Source organism: Lygodium microphyllum, chromosome 4, assembly GCF_053477565.2.
Source record: "Lygodium microphyllum isolate KBCC chromosome 4, Lygodium_microphyllum_v1.1.10, whole genome shotgun sequence".
NCBI lineage: Eukaryota > Viridiplantae > Streptophyta > Polypodiopsida > Schizaeales > Lygodiaceae > Lygodium > Lygodium microphyllum.
Genome location: NC_141138.1, coordinates 41,913,686 through 41,928,309, shown reverse-complemented (window position 1 = coordinate 41,928,309; position 14,624 = coordinate 41,913,686). Strand labels below are relative to the sequence as shown.

Sequence of the window (14,624 nt, the reverse complement as noted above, 5' to 3'; positions counted from 1 at the left end):
CCAAGGCGGCTCCACCTACAGGCCCGTAGGTGGATGTTGAGGGCTTCACACAGGTCCAGAGACAACAGAGAGGGAGACGGTAGGGGGGCGCAGCCAACTCCTCAGACCCAGCCTCGACGCAACAGGGAGTAGGAGGGCGAGCGACGCCCCCTCAGGGCACTTCACAGCCCCCCTCTGCTTGCCCCACCCCGTAGGACCGTAGTCCCCCACATCCACTACCTGCGCCACAGACTATCTCACCTGAGATCCCACAGGCGCGCTCCCCCCCCTGGTACACAGCCCCCCTTCTTCCAGGGCCACCAGCCCCATACCTCTGTCCATCCCACCACCTCCCCTACCGAGCACCCCCCCTACTAATCCGCACCCGGTTTAGGTAATCCCCCCCAAACCTAGCCCTCCTCCCATAGGAGGTGATGAGCCACACACACCTACATCCTTCTTGCACCAGTAGTCTTCCCCCTCCCACACAGCCACCAGCTCATCTGCCCTTGCCACCTGTCACACTTTCCCGAGACAGGCACAGCTGTTGTCACAAGAGTTCTTCTGCAGTGGCCCTTGGTCCTACTTGAGAGTTGTGGAGCTTGGAGAGTTCCCACTACCTTTAGAGGTGGGGATCTTTGTGGTTCATAAGTCAAGGAGGGGCAAGGTCCATCTACTAGCACCATCGGATGGACTAAACTATGTCTTTTTTCTTCAGTCCTCTCACTCAGGGGATTGGACATCAACACAGATAGAGGAGGAGTTGAAGAGTCAGGTGGCAGACCACACCTCCCAGTGGATGGGAGAAGAAGGATTAGCACTGTTTGCACAGCAATGGCCTGGTTGCATGATGGACATCAACTAGTGGGCTGGTGCCGAGGTCCCATACTTGAGCATTAATCTTTCGAGCCCCCCCACAGTGGAAAGCTCCGAGGGATGTGATCGAGTGGCCCCTGGCACAGGCGGCCTGCTTCTACCAGTGTATAGAGTCACGACTCTCAATATGGCTGATAGATGTATTGATAGTACCACCTGGAGCATCTATCACCCCTATGGTTCGGCCGAGGGCCACCATGGGAGACTGGAGTTCGCGTCCAAACCTGCGGTAAAGCATACTTGCATGCCCTGTAGTTTTTCCTCCTCATCAGCAGACTCCACGCCTGTTCGATCAGTCATACGTTTCCCCATGAGCTTACACCTTGTATCTTGGAATGTGAATAGTCTCCACTACAGTGGGGCACGTGGTTCCAGGAAGTTGATTGTTCGGCAGGAGCTGCAACCTGCCCTTGCCGGACAGATCGACATCTTACTTCTACAGAAGCACAAGCTCGCCCCCGCCCAGGCCCAGCATGTAGGGAAGGTACTCCCGGGCAGCTCGCATACTTACTAGGAGCATGCCATAGGGGCCCACGGCATGAGTGGAGACGTATGCACCTCTATTGGCCCGAGTCTCACCACCTGTGTTCGTGACCACGGGACGATAGTGGTAGGGAGGATTCTATGGATTAGATTGGATATTGGGGACTCGGGCCTTGGAGTCCTCAATGTCTATGCCCCTACGGAGGTTAGGGCACGCAACAGGTTCTGGGTGGAGATCGCGGATGGACTCCTAGAGGTGGACTCTTGGATTTTTGGAGGAGACTTCAACAACCTGGAGGCTTTGTAGGACCAGCAGGGCAGAAGCAGAAACTGCCAGGGCATGGCTAGGGAGGAGCAGGAGGCATGGGAGATCTTTCTACTGGCAGTAGGAGCACGCGATGCCTGGAGAGACCCTGCCTTCTACAGGAGGGAGAAGTCGTTGGACTTCTCTTGGGGATACAGGTGGCTAGGTGGAGTCCTGCTAGAGCGGTTGGACAGGTTTTATGTGGGAGAATGGGAAGGTTCTTGTGGAGGCCAGATTGGGCAGTTGGCGGGCATCACGTTGTCCGATCAATGCCTGGTTCTCCTGACACTTGACCCCCCAACATCCACCCTAGAAATATGATCCTATCGGATCCCTAACTTGATCTACAGGAGGGAGGAGGTGACGAGACAGATTGAGTATATTTGGACTAGGGAGTGGGGTAGGAGAGATCGGATTGAAGAGGAGGTTGCAGAGGTCCTAGCCGAGTTGAGCAGTATCTGTCTAGAGGCAGCCAGACAAGCCAGGCTGCAGTGTTGGGAGGAGGAGAGAGCACTCTGGTGGGACCTTGCAGCCACACAGAGATTATTATAGGAGGCACCAAGGGATCCCACCCTCCACGCACAGGAGGTGCGCGCGTGAGCATCCCTGGCTGGCCTAGAGGACAAGCTCTCGGAGTTCTCTTTTCGCACCTTACCAACTTTTTGGGCGTGGAAGGGGGACACAATGTGTATGGAGTTTTTCTAGGTGCACCAACCTCGCACCTCAGGAGAGCAGATACGCAGCCTTCGAGATTAGTATGGGAGGACTCGTTCTAGCCTTGACGAGGTGATGGAGATTGCCACCGACTACTACAGACGTCTTTTCTAGCAAGAGACACCCTCAGCTAGAGGAGAGCGATGTAGATAGTAGGTTTGGGATTACATCCTGTCCCTCGTCACATATGAGATGGGAAGATCCCTCCTAGCCCCCTTCACAGAGAAGGAACTAGAGGAGGCTTTCCATACACAGGATGGGCAGAAATGCTCGGGAGAGGATGGCCTCTCTAAAGCCTTCTTCACTACCTACTGGGAAGTGGTGAAGAACCCTCTACTGATGGCCTTCCAGGAGATTTTCACTTCAGGACAGATGCAAGGGAATCTTTCGGCAAGCCTTATTAGTCTTCTCCCTCAAGGGGAAGACCGGTTGGAGTTGTCCCAGTGGAGACCGATTACCTTATGCAGTGGTAAAGATGATTGGCAGGAGACTACGCCCCGTGCTTCCAGACATCATCCATGACACACAGACAGGCTTTGTCCAGAATAGGAGCATCCTAGACAATGTATTCACCTTCTTTGAGGTGACAGAGTGGGCTTAGCATAGTGGGCAGAGACTGGCCGTACTTCTCTTAGATTTTGAGAAAGCTTATGACAGGTTGGATTGGGATTTCCTAGAGGGCACCATGGTGAGGTTGGGTTTTCCCCAGGCTTGGATTCGCGGGGTCTCTGCACTTTACAGATTGGCCACTAGCAGGGTTCTCACAAGTGATAGGCGAGGAGAGGAGTTTCGGCTGGAGAGATTGGTCCAGCAGGGCTGCCCCCTGCCCCCTGCCCCCTGGCCCCGTACCTGTTCCTACTCTTTGCAGAGGCAATGTCTCACTTCCTCAGGTCACATGTGAGTGGATTATGTGGCCTCCGACTTCCAGTGAGAGAGGAGACTGAGTTGTTAGACTCAGAGTGTGGAGATGATACAACACTCTACATAGAGGACGATGAGTTGATGCTGGAGAGAGTGAGGCTCGCTCTTGAGGTGTTCTGTTCTGCAGCGGGAGCGAAAATCAACTAGCAAAAATCGGTTGGTTTCCTCACAGACCCGGACTCTAGCACGAAGTGGGGCGTCCACCTTGGATTTAGATGGGTGAGCAAAGGGTAGACTGTTCGGTACCTAGGGTTCCAGGTGGGACTCGACATCGTTGTGCCCAACAGTTTCTTCCTATCCTTGATTCTATTCGGAGGAAGCTGACCTATTGGAGCACGGCTCGCCTTTCACTAGCCATCCGAGCCCTGGTGGCTAACTAGGTCCTCCTAACGACGGCCTGGTACATCGCCTCGTGTTGGTGCTTCTCATCCTGCGTAGTGCAGCTTTGCCGTCTAGTGCGGAACTTTCTTTGGTCAGGGTCAGATGGTTCCAGGGATTCTAGGGCCAAGGTGGTGTGGGTAACTATCATACGGCATCGGTAAGAGGGAGGGCTTGGGATCATTGACCCAGAGTATCAGAGTATGGCTCTCTTGGGCAAGCTAGTTGTCCGAGGCCTCACACCAGGCGGGCAGACCTGGAAGGTCTTATTGCAGGAGGGTCTTTAGGATTGTAGCGGTGAGTGGAGGCTGTCCTTGAGATGGATCTTCACGTCAGCCCAGATCACCTTTCCTACGCATCTTACTCTATGTGTGGCAGGGCCTTCGTAAGGCCCTAATCCAGAGCCCCCCCAAGATGCTAGGAGGAGATAGACCGTCAGCCAATGATTTGGAACCCCCAAGTCAAAGATTGCGAAGGGGCATAGATTGGCAAGTGCCCCCACATCCAGTGGGCTGGTTGGGAAGCCAGCCCGGCTCGTACCATTAGGACATGGTGGGAGGTGTATAGGATGGTGGACAAGGAGGTGCTGCAGCGAGTATCAGGTTGCTAGAGAGGAGTGGAGTCGAGAAGAAGGGAGGTAGACGCAGCAATATCTCTGGAGTGGCTTACTCCCCCGATATGAGAGCCGATAGAGCCTGGGGAGGTATGGGCCGCTAGGTTCTCACCGATAGGCATACCCCTACAGGTGGCAGGTAGAGTGGGCGGTGCCCCGCAGGGGACTTTCTTCACCGTTCAGGAGGGGGGGCGTTTGGCCCTTGACAGAGGGTAGTAGGATGAGGGGATAGCTGCCCTTTCGTGGAGGAGGATTCAGGTGGTGGGCCTTCAGGGGAAGACATGGCGACTGGACCCCTATGTTTTTTGGAAGGAGTTCAGGGAGTGACGCCTTTGGATCTAGGAGGGCAGACCACTTGATGAGTTGGAGTGAGATCTAGGAGAGTGGATATGGACGGCCACTGCAGTCGCCAAGAAGCCATCGAGGTTTCTAGAGTACACTGCCAGGATTGGGAGACATGTACTGATGCAGGAGGATATGGATTGGGCGCCATCATGTAGCAGGCACTGGGCGGAGCACAGCATCGCGGAGAGCCTTTCCGACAGACCTTCTGGTGTCGCCTATGGGATAGTTGGACGCCAAGGAGGGTATCGTATTTCTTATGGCTGGTGGCACATGGAGGCTTGGCGGTGGGAAGTTGGCTTGCCCAGATGCAAGAGGGAGGTTGTAAGTGCTGCACACAGCAGTCTCTAGAAACCCCAAAGCTCTGCCTTTGGTCATGTGAGGAGGTGCAGCTCGTGTGGAGAGGAGTATGCCGTGTCCTTTGCTGTATAGCACCTAGAATTGGATGTATCTCATGGGGAGTTTTCTGTTGGCAGGCAGTCAGCTAGGGCCGTCACCTTCTGTATGAGGCCGGGATGCATGACACGATATTCATTATCGAGGAAGGGTTGTGCATAGTGGTAGGAACTAACTGAGCCGTTATTGAGGGTAGTCCAGAATTGTCTCCTATCTGTTCGGCCATTTGTGCATAGATAACCAATAGACCAATAAGTGCATCCTCCACTCTTGCAAAGAACTACATGGCTCTCCCTAGAATCAAGATGCCCCAGTCGTATACTACCCGAGTCCACTCCTCCCCGACATTTGCAAACTCCTACCTGTATCTCTATGGGACCCACAGCTGCTGACCAACAAGTATAGCTCCACCTTGGCAGAAACTTCCCACAGCATCAAGATACCCCCTCTGCTGAGGTGCTCTTGTAACATGAGAAAGTCTATCAATCCTCCCACTAATGCTCTATGCTGGTCTTGTCTCAGGAAGCTCTGGCCCTACCTGAACAGTTGTCCTTTGAAGCCTCATACATTCCATGAGAGGATCCTCATGGGTTTTGTCCATGACGGTGAAGGGCAAGGTGGCTGAGAGCAGGATGGCAGGGGACAGATGATAGCAGCTGATTAGTACCAATCACGAGTGGAGGAAGGGGCATGAAGAGAGGGAGAAGGCTGGCACAAAGGGAGGGCATGGCTGGCAGGAAGAGGGGGAGGGTCGCAGCAAGCAGGCAGAGGGAGGGAAGGCCAGCACAAAAGGGGCAGGGAGCTGGTGGGACCATGGCATGTGAGCAACACAGCTTGTCTCAAATTGACTGTCCAAGTTCTGATTCAGCCAAGTTATTAAGCACCCACTTTATGACTGTCATAATGAACATTGAGGCCCATAACTGGAGGCTTCAATCTGTCTGGCTTCAGGTGGTGGTCTAGTTAAGAAGAATGGCAAATATTGTTTACAAGCTTTCCATTCCTTTCTCAATTGTGACTGTGTATTCATTATACAATTTGGTAGCCAAAAGCATTGTGAGCAAGATTACTAGCTGTGGTAGCTTATCTTTTATGGGGGAGTTCTCCTTTAATTTTTTCCCCTTTTCCCGTTGTGGTGGCAAAGTTTATGAAATTTTAATTGTCTCCATCTGACATTTAGTCTGAACAGTGAACGCTTTCAGGTCATATGATCATGAAGGACTGAATACATTTTTGGAGAAACTCTCACAATTCGAGACCCAGTCAAATTCTGCAGTTGTGGAAGCAGGTGTATTTGAAGGTTTAGATCTTGGTGAAGTGAGAAAAGCTGGTGCTGAAATGGTGCTACAAGAAGGGTGTGCTGATTTGTTCAGAAGAATTGTATTGAATTGTGAGTTGACAGCACACATTATATCAGTATGCTGGAGTAGAACATTCATTGAAGCTGCCTTGTCCAGAGGTGCACTTTCTTTACCTCATCTTTATAGAAATCTATTGATATTCAAACAAAAGAACACTCAATTTTCCATTTGAACATTCTGAGGGGATGGTAGCTTGAGTTATACTGTAGCTGCTTGAAGTTCTTGTTAGTCCAACAAGTTTACCTGGTCAACTTGGCTATAAATAGCTTTCGAAATCCGAACAACTATTGTCTTCAGTTGAGATACAGAGATACCTCAGCCTGTCTTTTTTGTTATTTTCCCCTTTTTCGTTTTTCTGGTCCTCTGAAGAACTTTCAGCACAGGTTTCTAGTAAACTAAGTGCACAAACATGTTTCTTAGATCATTAGCTCTAATTTCTGAAATCTGGCGTGTTCTCTACAGAAAGCATCACATCAGTTACGGTTCACAGTAATGAGCTCATGGAAGATGGTTGGTGCACCTCAGGGAACATAGATCGTAGGGTTGAAACTCCTCTAGACAAAGAGAGGGTGTTTGAGAAATTACGAAAGGATCTTGAAGAGACTCGGAAAAGGCCTGTTTTATCTGTCTACATTGGGGACAGCGTCACTGATCTACTGTGTTTATTGGATGCGGACTTGGGTATCGTTGTTGGATCAAGTACGACTCTCAAAAAGGTTGCACAAGCCTTTGGTGTGGCCTTAGTACCACTTTTCCAGGGAATTCTGGACAAACAGATGTCTCTCTCAGCAAGGCAAAACAGCAGTCGGAAGTCAGCTGGTGTTCTTTATACTGTTGAAGATTGGCATGAAATCCATGCTTGTCTCCTTGGCATGCCTTGAGTAGCACCCTCACTAGTAAGTTCTATATGGCAAAGTTGGGATCCGGTTGGTTCTTCCCAACTATGTAGAGAAACAGGGCAAGAGTAGGCAAATAATTAATACAACCCAGAGTCGATCTGCACAAAGACACAGTCAATACATGCTTAGCACGCAAGGTTGATGCATGCAATGTGAAATAAACCACAAACCATGATACATAGATATGGAAACATTTGCGTGTTGTACATAGATGCCTTGCGCGTCTTGCATGCCTGTCATGAGGGTGTGTGTGCATATGTCGTGAAAAAGTGTCTAACACATTATGGCCTTTTAGAGCCGTGTATTTGAAAGATCGATTCCCTCGCAAGACTTTTTGGCAAAAACCTCTGCATGGTTAGGATCTTAAGCTCCTAAAGTTGAGCTCTTCACTTTCGCTTGGGTCAGGTTTTAGGCGCGATGGATCCTTTGAAGACCTCAAAATCATGTTGCGTTTGCATGTACTTTCCTTAGGGGCTATGGCCATTCAGAAAACCCCCAAAAGCAGCTCCTTTAAGTCTCTAGCTAAAATGCTTCCAAAAGCATCGTAACTTTATGACAGTCCATTATAATTCCTTTTGGAAGCTGTGGACACTTTCACAATGATATAAATACATTGCCTTTGCATTTTTGAAAAAACAATGGATAAATGATGTGCATACCAATTCTATCAGATATTGCAACAAAAGTTGCATACTATCTTAGCCAATTGTTGAAGCTTTGCATGATACCTTTAGTGTCTTGTGTTGATGCTTTTTCCAAAGCAACAATCCTTGCATTCCTTTCCCTCTCTTCAGCCCACTTGAGATGTGCTCTTTTGATTTTCTCTTGGTCCGTCTTAACCTACCATAAAATATTTAGATTAGAACCAAAGTAAGGATCAATATATTCACGATTCAAGATTGCTTGATTGGAAGTAATTCAAATGTGCCATAGACAATAATTCCCTAGCTAGTTCTAGACTATTGGAAGTAATCCATGAATTTCACCCAACAAGATTATCATCCAATTGAGGATTGAAGGATGAAGGGGGAGACTAATCACTTGTGGCGTATTTTAATTCTTATGAGCTTTACAGCCAATGAAAAGGTAAGGAATGGTTTCTATTTTTGTGAGACACCTTGGACATACCCTTGAATCTATGCCTACCTTAGAAGCTTTGTCATGAGTCCATAGTTAGCCCATCATAGGTGGCCATCTTGGGTTGAATGCATCTTACCCATGTGAGAAAGAATCCATACTACCATTGGTGGGCAAACCAACTCAAGTTTAGCTTGGAAGTGAGTTTATTCTTATTTCCTAGGAGGTCAATGCATGGAAGTAGGGACTTGTCTCCTTACTATCAAATGCCTTCCAAGTTGAATTATTTGTCCATGTTATCTACTTTCTTTAGATGAAGACCCCAAGATTATCTTCTCACAATAATCATTTGCAGGTCTAGATCCATGACCTAGTATGAGTTTTTCAAAGTAGCATATGGGATCTAGTCATGGTTTATGTAGCCATGTAAGTCCTTTGAAGCTTCAAGCCCATTTTGAAGAGGTGGTCAACTCTAAAATTTGGAGGATTGGCTTATGAAAGTGATTGAATCAAATTGAATCTTTATTTGCTTCAAAGGAGGGTGAAGTCTAGGATAGGAAATGAGTAGATTAAGTCCCTATATGAATGCTCGTCAAATCTCATCCCAATCTAAGGAAATTAAACAGAGGGTGTTGATGACTCTACCCAAGATGTCAAAGGTTGCTCTAATACTAAATGTTGGATTTAGAGTTGTAGGAATGTAAGTACACAACTTGGAGAAGAAAAAGTTTGTGAGAGCATAACTCAAAGTGTATTGAGAAGTATTAATAGAGAAGACATATAAGACTAATAAAAGTGAATAAGCATATAAAGAGGAAAATGTGCCTTGACAATCCTAAGTGTGTTTACACACATTACTACCAAAATATATTGACATCAAGAAGAACCAAGGGGTGCATCTTTAATAATTCTAGGGCCCTCACTAATGCATTTTGATGTGTCAAGGTTGCCTTAATGTTAAGTACTTGGAGGCAAACTTTTGGATATTCCTTTTCTTGACAAATCCCTTTTGAGACTTGGCAACCACTTAGATCTCCATATCTTGTCAAAGGTATACCAATAGTCTAATTAGGCATGAGTCTTGAGTTAGAGACTCCTCTAATCCCATCTCTTCTCTTAGTGGGTATCTAAAGAATGAATGATCAAGTGTGTTCAATACTGAGAAGTGGAGCTGATATATTGATACCTACATTTCTCTCTTAATGATATCGTTTGCCAAGTAGAATAACTACTTGATGTTAAATTAGAGAGGTTCAACTAATCTCCAAAGCCCACTAAGAGAAGAGATGGAGTCTTTCACAAGAAGTAGTGGGTTAGGACAAGAGTGCATGAAGCTAAAAAAGAGCTCAAAACCGAGGTCTCCTTATAGATCAAATTTTCATTGCATACATTGTGTTGGAAACCATGTACTAGCAAAATGCCCACAACTTAGAAACATAGCCTTCAACGATTGTAGAAGATAAGACAAAACGTTGCCAATTGCAAAATGCTTAGGAGATTACCATACCTTAATTCTTATGCCAACAACCCCCATTTAGCCAATAAAGGAGTCCTAAATGAACAAGGATCTCCATTAGCTTTGTGTGTAGCACTTGATTCAAGACTACTAGTCCTAAGAATAGAAATCAATCCTTGGGCATTCCAAAGCCATGCTAGGCTAAGACTATTCACAATGTATATATCCATGCAGACATGGGCACATTAACACGAGGAATACCTAACATGGCCATTAACATGGAAGAAAAATGAACATCTCAACAAATACTATGGCAAGCTTCTAGATGAGCTCATGCAACACATCTCAAATGAAGAAGCCAAAGAACATCGCTTGACTTCCACATTCCATGAAGTAGTTTGCCAGGAAAATCTATTCGAAATAGAAGAGTTGAAACAAGAAGCTAGAGTGCTAATGCCAATTAGCGAAATGTTGGTACAATAAGTGAGCTTCGATGGACAAACTCGAGGGTCAACTAATGACTATTCCAAAACACAGAAAAGCCATATGTTGATCTCAAAAGGATCCAATGTATGTAGCACCTACCTTCTTTCACCTACTCGCTACTGTGTGCAGTATGGACTTAGTTGGACCCATCCTAGAATACCCATGCTTGGACCAAATTCTTACAAAAGAGGAGTTGCATGTTGCTAAGTAGACTTGGTCAAGAAATAGTACTACTTGACATCGCATAATTCTTATCCTTACTAGTAAAGCCACCAAGACTCCTTGATGCTAGTGCTACACTCAATCTTGACTTCTACAATGAGCTTTTACCACCTTTGAGTGATGTGGAACATGAGCTTGTAAATGTATACCTAAGCAATAGATGTTTTCCAATGATTCTGTATTAACAAAGTGTAAAGCAAGCAAAATCTTGCACACCCTATATAAGCAATGCTATCAAGCTAATACAAAAAAGAACAAAATCCACTCAAGTCAATCCAGATAAGTAGTGATACTTTTTCTTTGAACACTTTTGTATAATTTAAAGTGGATTAATTGCATTTTCTCTCAAATCTTCACCAAATGAATGCAAGATAATATAGGGCATTGGGCTGGTGGATCAAACTCCCCGAGCCACCACACCTCTCTTGAAGAACCGAATGAATGCAAGATAATACAAGTCATTGAGCCAGTGGATCAAACTCCTTGAGCCACCAAAGGACCACCACCTCTCTTGAAGAACCACCAACTACAACACCAATCAATAAGGGACTCAGCAAAAAACCTCATTAGAAACAAAATTTCAAAGACTACATATGCAAATATCATCCTCTACATGCAAGTATGCCTTGCCTAGCATATCATGGCTACTCTCTTTTCCCATAAGGACTACCCGAATCCAATGAGTGAAGGGAGTGAGCCCTGAAGTGGAAGCACAAAGCGAAAACAAGAGCTATGGTGGAAGGAGCAAGAACAAGAGAGAGAGACACACACAATGTGTGACTAGCCTTCCCTTTATTCAAATGTCACTCAAAGAATAAATAATGAAGTAACAATGATAGGCATCCGCCACATGCAGTGCATAGGTGTGTGGGTATACGAGTACTATCAATGTAACTAATATACGGGCAACTAGGCACATGCGCCTTTAACCCAACAACCTCCCACTTAAAGGTGAATGTACCCCTAGTGAGGAGAGAATAAGAAAGAAGTGACAATATAAATGTGCATAAGTACAACAAGATAAGGAAAGACATCATCTCATCCAATGCCCATCAACTTCCTAAGGAAGGCAAAACATTCCACTGAGAGATTTTTAGCAAGCTGATCTTTTTGATTTTGGTTAGTTGAGATCTTGACAAGCTCCATGGACTTTTCCTCAATGACCTCTTGAATGAAGTGGTAATACACCTCAATAGTGGAGATCGCTCGAGTAGGTATGCGAGGCGAATGGGCCTAACGGACCTTGCTCAACATGCGCAAGATTTTGGTCTTTGCCTTGGGGATAAAGGATGGATGTGGTACACTAGTCTAGACAATGCCGAACGCAACAACTTCAACAATATCAAGAGTCTCTTCATCAAGAGATTCTCTAAGGCAGGGTACTTGGATAACCTTATTGTCCGACTAATGAACGTCAGTCTCAAAAAGACAAGGAGGATATTCAAGATTGTCACCCATGTGCGGAGTCTCTTTAAGGAAATCCCAGCCGCAGAGCTACCTAGTGAGTGAGTGGCCTCTACCATGTTCATAAGAGGAATTAGGAGTGAAGGGCTTTACAAGGCCTTGGTGAGCAACTCAAACCTGCAAAGGGATGTGCTAGCTAGGGTCTTTGAAGAAGCCATATGTGTAGATGACCTGCTCAAAGAGAGACTTGAGGGCCACAAGCCAAGATAGTGCAACCTCTAGAACCTTAGAGAGAGCTATGGCTATTAGTGAGAGATCTATCCAAAGTAACCAAGAGAAAGGAAAGAGTGTTGACTCTAGCCAGGAGTTGGTGGATGTAAAGCTAGAGTTGGCCAAGCTCCAAGAGATTATAAAAATACCTACTTAACCTCACGTGCAATGCATGCATTGCGGAGGGAACCACATCCTAACTGAGTGCATGGATCTAGATCTAGACCTTGTGCCAACTCTGGTAGATTGGGTCATGATGCTATGCATTGTCATTTAACAAGGAGATTACCATACTCACAAGCATATAGCCAAACATACTACTTGGAAAATGGGCTAACACACTTCGAAAGGGGGGCTCCATTAGCTCTCCCAACACCTAATGATGCCAAGCTTGCTCTCCCCAGGATGGACATTAACCCCACATGCATACCTAGACCACCTGGACCCTTTGTGACCCATCCACCGAGCGGCTGATACATGATCTAGAGAAGCCGAATGAGGACAATATGTACATAAATCCTTATGTCTCTTACAAGGAAGAGGGTAACCCCATTCTGATGGATTTTAGACCAGTACCAGTGATGGCATTAGGTTGGGGAAGGGGTAGAGGCATAGGAGAATAGAACCAGGGACCAATCACATGCTAAATTTTTGGCCACCCAAGGCATATCTCATCTCACTGCCCTAAACGAGAGCATGCCATTAAGAAAAGGCTGACCTGAGATGCCCTGAGTATGGAATCACTCATCTGTATGCCGAATGTCCTAGGTGAAAACCATCCACTAGCTTGGCGATCAATCCGTCTGTACCTTGGGACTATTTGGAGTCGAAATGCTTGATGGCGAGGCTAGTTCCATCTCATTGAACGTCATGACCAGAGCACAAATAAAGCAATTCGGCATTTCATTGCTAGGACTTGGCAATCTAGATGCATCCTCAATGGGAAAGAAGACTCGCTCTGCTGAAGGAAGAAAAAGAGGGCTAACACCAAAATAACACTAAAAACAGACAGTGCGACCATGCTAACAAGAGGGAAGTGAGTCACATATGTAGAGGCTAAGACTTCAACACCCAAGAAAGCAGAGAAGGGAATGCCAAGATTGGAGAATATCCCGATCCAAGGCACCAATTAGAAGTGGTTGGTTGATAAGGTTAAGGAGTAGGTGAGAGAATCCCAAGAGCATCTAAAGGATGCTGAGCCCATCCTAAAAGATGAGATTGACAAAATCTCCAATGTGAGCACGCCTGTCTCATTGGCATGCATAGAATCAAGAGATGCATCCGCACCTCATGCAACACCACAAAGACAAGGCCTAGATGCCATAGGTAGGCAAACTCTGCCCAAGATTAGTGGCAAAAGAGTGTAGGGCATGACGAAAGGCAAGCAGCTAGCACTTTGCTTACAACATTGATATCAGCCCCTGTAACTTTACTGATGGGGGATTTGCTTAGGCAAAATCCCTCATTATGTCAAGAGTTAAAACAGTGGTGGGTAGAGGGATCTAATGAGTCGAGAGCAACTGACTTGCATGAACACGACACAGCCACTCAGATACCTAGCCTAACATTAAACTCAGAGTCTAAATCCTTGCATGTAAATGCTTTCTGGGAGGGCACAAAGATGCACATAGTCTTACCATAGCGGTAGTATTAGGAGACATCACAAGAAAGGGGATCGTAGACACAGGAACCGGGAGTCGATGTGCTTAGCCATGTAGTCCTGTAGGCTTGAGGTAACCCACTGGTGGAGATAGCAAGGTTTAATGTCACACTGGCTAATGGCATGAAAGTTAAACCATTCGGAGTATTGAAGGACTAGCCCTTGAAAATAGCATGTATTCGGTTCTCCATGAACTTCATAGTTATGAAGTTCATAGTTTTGAAGGGAGTAGACTATGATGTATTGCTAGGCTGACCTTGGATATGAAACACACGAGTAATCGAAGACTGGGCTAATGGTCTTATATTCCTAGGTAATAGATTGGAGGCAGTAAGAGTCAATATGGATACCTGCAAGACCACACACAAGTCGACTTAGATGCCATCTCCTCTATCTTGAAGGGAGACTCACAAGCCAAGAACTCTTATGAATCACTAACGAAGTATATCCCCTACCTTGGGGATGAACGGGATTGGTTGTATGTACTAGCCACCATTGACCTGCCATTCTCCGACAATGAAGAGGATTATAAGCAGGCTACAAAGACAATCACTGATGAGTCCCATAGAATGCACCCACCTAAATTGAAGTGGCAGGCTGGTAGAGTGATTTTTGGGCTTCCAATCCCCCGGCCTTACCCATGATTTTGTAGACAAATTGAGAAGATAATCAATTAGTCTCCTTTGCTTTACAAGTCATCATCCCCAACTCTATGGAAGCCATACTTTCAAGCTTAAGATTAATCCAAGATTAATCTAAAAGAGTTCTAAGGGGCCATTCCTA

At 46.3% G+C, this 14,624-nt stretch overlaps 1 protein-coding gene across 1 annotated transcript in view; it reads left to right on the top strand.

Moving 5' to 3' along the window:
* Positions 1-7,845, top strand: part of LOC148036971 (bifunctional TH2 protein, mitochondrial-like) — a 49,467-nt gene extending 41,622 nt beyond the window's left edge. Inside the window, exons 5-6 of the mRNA XM_087675925.1 lie at positions 6,196-6,465; positions 6,830-7,845. Of these exons, the coding sequence (XP_087532051.1) occupies positions 6,196-6,465; positions 6,830-7,248 (689 nt within the window). The 3' untranslated portion in view covers positions 7,249-7,845. The remainder of the gene's footprint in view (positions 1-6,195; positions 6,466-6,829) is intronic.
* The last annotated feature ends 6,779 nt before the right edge of the window (positions 7,846-14,624 follow it).